The following is an 8,791-nucleotide window of genomic DNA, read 5'->3' as shown; positions in this document are numbered from 1 at the left end:
CGCGGGGCGCGGTCCGGACAGCGACGGCAGCTCCGCGAACTCTCGGTAGCGCCTGGCTTTTTTCAGGGAGTGCCCTGTGTGTGTTTCGCTTCTGTGCTGCGTGGAGTTGCCGGGCTCTTGTGCACGAAATAGCCTGCGGAAGGCTATCCCCATCCTCGGGGTCTGTTTATTTAATGTTCACTTTTAACTTACATTTTTTTCTGAGTGTATTTCATAGGAATTGGACTAAAAAAGTTCAAAGAATAAAATGCTTAACCATCTCAGGGATTATTTTGACTTTTGGGCAGAGTAAGGGAAATGACAGGTTTATTTGTATAGTAAGCTTTTGGCAGAATCTTGCCGAGTGTTTCTGTGTAGAAGTACCAGAGTACCTGCTGCATCTGGCGTCCCTCTCTTTTGCAGTGAGCTGAAGAGACGTTTAAAGGCTGAGAGAAAAATAGCTGAAAAAGAGGCAAAGCAGAAAGAGCAAAGTGAAAAGCATTCAAATAAGCCTTCCTTGACTTCTGACTCTGAGAATAACGTTGGTGCTGATGAGGAAAGCTTGGATCCAAATGTGAGCATCTGGTCTCATGTTTACTACTGTTTTAAGAATAAGTAGCATTGATTTACATTTGTTTTTTATTCAAGGGGAACTAAATGGTTAAAGGAGGAGAGACCTACATATTCCTATGTAGGGACAGCTGTGTTTTAATTTGCAACCTGTAAAATACTTTTGGTTTCTGACAGAATTGTTTGGTTTTGTTTGTTTCTGATTGCAGCAATACTACAAAATCCGTAGCCATGCAATCCAGCAGCTGAAGGGCACCAATGAAGATCCTTATCCACACAAGTTCCATGTAGACTTGTCTCTATCAGATTTTATAGAGAAGTACAATCACCTGCAGCCAGGAGATCACTTGACAGACATTACAGAGAGAGTGGCAGGTAAAGGCTTACCTGGGGTGCTGAAAGATGGTCTGTTGCTTTGCTAAGCCAAGCTTTAGCTGCTTTTAGTGATGGAATGGTCTCTTTTGGGATTTTGCTGATCCTTCATTACACAGTCACAAAGTCTGTAGGAGTGTTGGACTATTCAGGATGTGTCCTTTCAGACTGAGCGGACCTGTGTGACATCCCTTACAGGATTGGATTGTGATACAGGCTCCAGGACCCAAAGTTTATATGGTTATTTGTGCAGTGGTATCGATTTTGAGACTTAGCTGCTGCTCTTTCTTAGCTGGTGATCGGTTCAGAGCTGATGATCCTTTGTCCAAGTGACAATACTGTGGGTTTTGCCTCTGTACCCTTTCTGCTAGGAACCGTTTTCCTGATGTCCTACATGCTTTGATATTTAGGTCGAATCCATGCAAAGCGTGCCTCTGGAGGGAAGCTGATTTTCTACGATGTTCGTGGCGAAGGGGTCAAGTTGCAGGTCATGGCAAATTCCAAGTAAGTAGAGGTATTCCCAGTACCATTCTAAACTGAACTGTGTTGTGGAGCCTAGATATCTGTATTTGGGCATTCTGCTTCTTCATCTCTGTAGGCTATTAATCTCTGGGTTGGCTTAGGCAGCCAGGTTATGTTTTGCTTAGGATGCTGTGGTTGGCTTCCCTGCTAGAGGAATCAATTTTTTGAAGGATTTGGTCTGGAGAGAGACTTGCAGGACAGTTTGGAATATAGAATTGTAAACAAAACTCTTTAACATTCGTTCTGTAATTACAGGCTCTACAAATCTGAGGAAGAGTATTTCCATATTAACAACAAGCTGCGTCGTGGGGACATTATTGGTGTAGAGGGGAATCCTGGGAAAACTAAGAAAGGAGAACTGAGTATTATTCCTTATGAAATTACTCTGTTGTCTCCATGCCTGCACATGCTGCCTCATCTTCACTTTGGCCTCAAAGATAAGGTACTTGTCATACCAGTCACTCTTGGAGGCAATTTGACAAATAGGTCTGAATGGTGTCAGTCAAAAAAGGAACATTAGTTTTGTTTTGTTTAGTTTTTCCTTTGGCAGAACATTTTGTCTAGCTTGTTCTGACGCTATTGTTCTTTTCAGGAAACTAGATATCGTCAGAGATACTTGGATTTAATTCTTAATGATTATGTGAGGCAGAAGTTTATAACCCGTGCAAAGATCATTACGTATATTCGGAGCTTTCTAGATGAGTTGGGCTTCCTTGAGGTAAGGCTTCAGTGTTTCTTTCTTTCTGCATTCTGAATGTGTTTATAGCTTCTCAGCTTCAAGGATGAGATTCCATTAAATACTTGTTTAGGGAGCTATATTAATTCACAGCCTACAAAATTTCTCCTTTTTTTTTTTTAAGTTCCAACTGCATCCTCGTTCTCTTTATCACTCATTAATGTAGCTTTTTTTTTTTTCCCCTGACATTTGTTCTCTCACAGAAGCCCTGAGTCTCATTCTCCTTTTGTAGAAGAGTTCCAATTCAGTGTGGTTATAAGTAGGTCTTCTGTGAACTGTGAAATTCTGTTGTGAAAATACCTGTTTTCAGGCTTCTGGGTCAGTAACAGGACATTAGTTCTTGATGCCAAGATGTGTGGAGATGGACAGGCATAGTGAAGTTCTTTGTGTTAACGTGAAAGCCAACCTGGTGTGTAAGCACAGCAGTTTAAATGTGCCATATCCCACAAAATCAGTTAAAAAATTGTACGGGAGCAAGTTTTGAGTTGTGAATCATTCTGCTACTCCATTTTCCCATCATTTGCAGCTGCTTTCACTTTCTCTTCTCACTGAAGTCTGTTTCTCATGTAGTCGATAGTGTATATTGCTTGAAGCGTAAGTGGTCACCTACTAAACATCTAAGAAAATGCAGCTTCTGTGAAAGAAATTTTTTAATGATTTGAAGTAAATCCATTCACTGAAGCCCATAGCAGACTGATTTAGTTCCTTTTTTCTATTTCTCCTTGAAACGGTGTAACTCATCAGAAACGAATTCAATTGGACTCTAGAATTCCTCATACATACAGAGGATCAGTAACAGCTTTTTACCTAAAGAGAATGTTTCCATTTGTCCATATATTCCCAGCTGTTCTCAACATTAAATATTTTTGAATGCTCCAAATGTAAATAAGTTGGTTTTTTTCCCCTCCAAAGTGTTACTGTTAAAATGGTTTACATTTTGCAAAATTTGCAGTATCCATGGCATTTAATTTCTTTCAGGACTACTGCTTTACAGCTTTGCTACAGAGACTATCCTGAAGAATTTACGGTGTAAGCAATGATTTGTAGAAGATACTGAGGAAGGCTGCTACTTCTCTTAAGTTTTTTGAAACAGCTTGCTGTCTTACTCAAGTGGATCTTAATCATAGAATCACAGTGTGGTTTGGGTTGGAGGGACCTCAGCATCCCCCAGCCCAACTCCCATGGGCAGGGACACCTCCACCAGCCCAGGCTGCTCCAGGCCCCGTCCAACCTGGCCTTGGGCACTGCCAGGGAGGGGTCACCCACAGCTTCTCTGGGCAACCTGGGCCAGGGCCTCACTACCCTCACAGTAAAGAATTTCTTCCTTATGTCCAATATCATTCTACCCTCTTTTATTTTAAAGCTGTTGCATCTTATCCTGTCACTACATGCCTTGGTAAAAAGATGAGTCAATCTTTCTTGTCAGCCCCCTTTAAGTATTGAAAGGCTGCAATAAGGTCTCCGCAGAGCTTTCTCTTCTCCAAGCTGAACAGCCCCAACTCTCTCAGCCTGGCCTTCAGAGAGGTGCTCCAGTCCCCTGACCATTTCTGTGACGACCTCTGGACCCGCTGTAAGAGGTCCACCTCTTTCTTGCACTGGAGACCCCAGAGCTGGATGCAGTCCTCCAGGTGGGGCCTCATGAGAGTGGAGCAGAGGGGCAGAATTGCCTCCCTCTGCCTGCTGGCCCTGCTTCTGATACAGCCCAGGATGCGGTTGGCTTTCTGGGCTGTGAGTGTGCATTGCTGGTTCCTGTCCAATTTTTCATGTACCAGGATCCCCAAGTCCTTCTCTGCAGGCTGCTCTCAGTCTGTTCATCCTCTTGGCTGTACTGGTACTGGGAGTTGCCCTGACCCAGGTGCAGGAGCTTGCCTTTGAACTTGTTGCATTTCATTTTCTGTGATGTAGAGAGATGATTTTGTGACCATGCCACAGCCTAATTCTTGGCTTTGATAACTTGAACCTGGCAGGTTCACTTTTATAGTAAATATTAATGATTCTTGATAGCAGTGAAAGTTGAAGTAATTTGTCTTTACTGACTGCATGGGAGAAGTGTTCTTTAGTTCAGAATTGTTTTATTATACTGGTATGTCACTAATTGAAATACAGAGAATTTTCATCAAAGCTACCTGTGTTTTGTCTGTTTGCTTGATCTACAGAGTTCTACTTTGGAAACAGATTAGACAAAAGTATGGTATTGAGGTAGGGGCCTGGAAATATTTATGCCACTGTTAAATTTTTTTTGTTGTTGTTGTAATTTTACAGATTGAAACTCCTATGATGAACGTAATTCCAGGTGGTGCTGTGGCAAAACCATTTATCACATACCACAATGAACTGGATATGAATTTATATATGCGAATTGCTCCAGAGCTTTACCATAAGGTAAAATACAAGTTCCTCACAGCTAAGCCTGTATTCCGCAGACTGTCATGATCTTATTCTAAAAAAGTAAATGTAGCTAAACCAAGAATTACACTTCAAGAAAGGCAGACTCAGTGGATTGGAGGAAACGAAATGTATCTCAAGTGAGATTTGTAAGGTCACATTACAGTTGCGTGTGTTTGAGCTCTCTTTAGTTCTTTTGATAAAATTAGTGTGTTTACTAGAATTTCCTTTTGTTAGATGTTGGTGGTTGGAGGCATGGACAGAGTATATGAGATTGGGCGTCAGTTCCGGAACGAAGGAATTGATTTGACTCATAACCCTGAGTTCACAACTTGTGAATTCTATATGGCTTATGCAGACTACCATGACTTGATGGAAATCACAGAGAAGTTGCTTTCAGGTGATGTATGCAACAAGAATTAAAAAAGACGAAGAATCTCTGGAAGAATTGCATATTATGTGGCATACTCTTCTAAACTTCAGGTTCCTTTTGTAGGGATGGTGAAACATATTACTGGAAGTTACAAGATCACTTATCATCCAGATGGCCCAGATGGACACGCTTGTGAGATAGATTTTACCCCTCCCTTCCGTCGAATTAACATGGTGTATGATCTGGAAAAGGTCCTAGGAGTGAAATTTCCACCAGCTGAGCATTTTGAAACTGAAGGTTAGATGTTGAGTGTGAATGTCCTGTAATTCTTCCTTAACAGAAAGAGGGGAAAAAGGTCTCAAGTTCTCAGCCTGCAGTTTGTCAGCTGCTTTTTTGAAGTGGTACTAACACACGAGATTGGTTTTGTCCTTTACCCAAGGGTCCATAAGGAGGCCTTTGTGCCTTGTAGTCTGCAGCAGGATCTGACTCTCTTGCCTCTTTTCCGAGTGTACTTGATGCTGTATACTCAAGAGGCATGATCTGGGGAGTTCTTGATCTGTTGAAGAGACCCAGCTTTTTATTTTTGATTTCTTCTGTCTTTTGTGCAGCTGAGTCTCCATGCCTGTGATCATAGGTTAGCATTATTATTATTCTGGGCTTTCTTCAAAGTGTGCATATGTGCTTTTTTTATTCCTGAAATCCAGAGCCATAAAGAAACAATTTCACTTTTTTAGTGATCATTTTCAAACCCCTGTGTCGTGTCCCGTCCCCCTCCTCTGATAATGTCCAGCAGTCGTGTGGGGTTGTGCTTAACTGTTTGCAAGCTTCTGAAAGATAAAATAACTTCTATTTTAGTATCAACTGATTAAACATGAGCACTGTTTTTGTAGATTGACATTTAAGCCATGTTTTCCATGATGCATACCATTAAGATCTCATAAATCACTCTAAAGACACACTGAAGAATGAAGAAAGGAAAAAATAATAGTGGTTACCTGGGCGACTTTTCTAATTTTTGTCTACAACAATTTCAGAAACCCGTAGATTCTTTGATGATCTTTGTGCAGAGAAAAATGTTGAGTGTCCACCTCCCAGGACTACAGCCAGGCTTCTTGACAGAGTAAGTAAAGGCGGTGTTTTCATAGCCCTAATGTCTTTGAGGATCCATCTGTATCAGTGGAAGTCTCTTTAGAGCAAAAGTTCAGCTGCATCTGGGAAAACCTGCTGAAATGCACTTCAGCTATTTCTGTAATGCAGTGAGAAAACTTACCGTGTCAAAATCTTGTTTGTTTTGTCTACACCAAAATGTAGTTGACTGATGCTTGCTTAATGTAAGTGCTGGAGGATTTTAGTTTGATAACTGCTCTCTTGTGCTTGAAGCAGATCTGCTTTATCTTACGTCAGTTTTGCTTGCAGCATCTGTGCATTTCTATGTACCTTACCAAGCTTCTGCTGCTTTTCCTATTGGCAGTTGTTGTAATGCCCAAACTGAATTATGTTGTTGTTTTTTATACATTTTTTTTTTCTTAACCAACTAGAATACACACTCTCTGTTATTGAAGACATTAGACTATTAGGAAACTTTTTTCAGTTTTATGGCTCCTTATTCAGTAGTGAAGAGAAGGAAGCAGGATGTTTAGTGAAGAGCAGGAAGCAGGATGTTTGGAGAACTCGGTGCTAGGAAAGTGTTACTGTTCTCGGCACAGTTGTTTTGCTTTTCTTTTCCCAGTTAGTTGGTGAATTCCTGGAAGTCACATGTATCAACCCTACATTCATCTGTGATCACCCACAGATCATGAGTCCTCTGGCCAAATGGTAAGAGTCTGAATCACGGTCAGTGTGTAACTCATTTAAACCCTCTGCTCCTACTTGAATAAAAAGAGGAAAGGAAAAAGTCATATATGTGTAAAAAGATTTCGGTGTTGTATGCTAGTTTGTGAGTTCTGACACCAGCCACGACAGACATTGGTTCCTGTGCTGTGAGTCTCAGCATTCAGGGAGGAGGGGCACTGATGTTCAGTAGTTTGATGCTTTGACAGCTGTTACTGCTAAGTGTGGGGAATCCTCCTGAAGTAATGCGTGTGCTCTTTGTTTCTGTGAAGATGTTTATTTTAAGGTATGGTTGTTTTGTCTTTTTCACATAGGCATCGCTCTCATCCGGGACTAACAGAACGCTTTGAGCTCTTTGTTATGAAGAAGGAAGTGTGCAATGCTTATACAGAACTTAATGATCCTTTTCTGCAGCGGCAGCTTTTTGAGGATCAGGCCAAGGTATGGTATCTTGCTGATAGTGAATCAATGATACAAGCATGTAAGCAAAGACTATTTCCTGTGTCTATTCCAAATCTAGTACTAATTTCTACTGCTGAAAAGGGTTGTTACTACTTGGAGCATGTGTTTCTCAAGTGAAAGTCTGTCATTAAAACTTAATTCCTTTTACAGAAAGGACCTTGCTCTCTAAGGTTAACAAGTTCAAACACTGCTGTTGGTTAGCTTCTTAGTAGTGCAACTTTTGGTTTGGAATATCTTCGCTTTTATTCTACCTGTAGTACTAATTGGAAAAAAAGCAAATGTGCACAGTGTTTTCTGTCTTGCTCGAGTTGAAAGTTATTTTTCCTCAGTTAAGGATTTATGTAGTCATACAGCATTATACTTCTACGTTCTCAAATTTTTGTGCCTGGTACAAGTTTCAATGGTGTGTAAGAAATAGCCCAATTTCTTGAACTGAGTTATTTCTATTTTAAATTGGCTCACAGAATAGAGCTGCAGACTGGAAATTATTAGGCCTGCAAATTTATAGTAGTAGGTTTCTTTAGATAAGCCTCAGAAAGGAGTGACTGAAACTGCTGTGTTATTAATGAGGTATACACATCCATGAATGCATGTGTGTCCACACAATTGAGGTCAAATGACACAGTGTGCAGCAGCAGTTCCTGTTCTTACTCTTTCTAATGGTTTTGTAGTGCCTGACAGGATTAAACAATTGTCAAAACTAGGAAAATAGGCTTATGTTAACTAACTTACTTGATAGTAATTTTCAGAATGCTCAGTCAGAATGAATAATCTTACTGATTTCTTTCACCTTTTGTCTGTTGTGCAGCTATCTGCTGTAATTGTCCATCAAGATTATAGCCAGACTTTGCAGACATGATGCACTGAATGAACATTTGCCTGAAAACAGTAGTAAGGTGGAGATAGAGATGAAGAATGGCAGTTTGAATTTCAGGATTTCAGACTTGGGCAGAAAAGCTTGCTTTAACAGTCTTTCGCAAGTCTTCATTGAAACTGAGCAAAAGTTTGCTGTGTTTCAACACTTAGGCTTGGCATTCTCTAAATTTGAGAGGGTTGGCTAGCCTGTATTTTTATTATGACGACTTTTGGCACTTGGAGGCTATTAGGGTCAGATGCATTAGTTACGATCTCAGTGTAGGGTGTTTTAATCTTAATCTTTATACTTGAGGGGGATTCCTTTATCTGTCACACAGCTGCATAGGGTTTTGGTTTCATCAGTTACATGGCTGCTGCAAATACCACTATTCCTCTTTTTTGGTAAGAGTTAGCAGAAGTGGTACTATCTAGCTCTGTACAGCCCACCTTTTACTATTAATGTTCTCACTTAGGCAAAAGCTGCAGGTGACGATGAAGCCATGTTTATTGATGAAAACTTCTGCACTGCACTGGAGTATGGCCTTCCTCCCACAGCTGGCTGGGGCATGGGCATTGATCGCTTCACCATGTTCCTCACCGATTCCAGTAACATCAAGGTAAGTGGCAGTGATGGCAGTGCTCGCTGTGTCGGAGATTCGGCAAGACAGGCTGCTCCCTGGCACCACGGGTATCGGCCAATGCAGCCA

At 41.0% G+C, this 8,791-nt stretch overlaps 1 protein-coding gene across 1 annotated transcript; it reads left to right on the top strand.

Annotated features, from left to right (window-relative positions):
* Positions 1-402: 402 nt before the first annotated feature.
* KARS (lysyl-tRNA synthetase) lies at positions 403-8,701 on the top strand (the record flags this gene model as incomplete). The annotated part of the gene is made up of 12 exons (XM_010181028.1): positions 403-553; positions 759-924; positions 1,332-1,425; positions 1,699-1,885; positions 2,036-2,161; positions 4,442-4,561; positions 4,802-4,964; positions 5,061-5,234; positions 5,972-6,057; positions 6,667-6,752; positions 7,082-7,208; positions 8,558-8,701. Coding segments are annotated over 12 exons (1,624 nt in total), but the record flags the coding sequence as incomplete, so codon positions are not given.
* Between the last annotated feature and the right edge of the window lie 90 nt (positions 8,702-8,791).

Source organism: Mesitornis unicolor, unplaced genomic scaffold (genome assembly GCF_000695765.1).
Source record: "Mesitornis unicolor isolate BGI_N332 unplaced genomic scaffold, ASM69576v1 scaffold27273, whole genome shotgun sequence".
In the NCBI taxonomy this organism is placed as follows: domain Eukaryota; kingdom Metazoa; phylum Chordata; class Aves; order Mesitornithiformes; family Mesitornithidae; genus Mesitornis; species Mesitornis unicolor.
The sequence above is the reverse complement of the archived record's forward strand: the minus strand, read 5'-3'. Positions and strand labels throughout refer to the sequence as shown.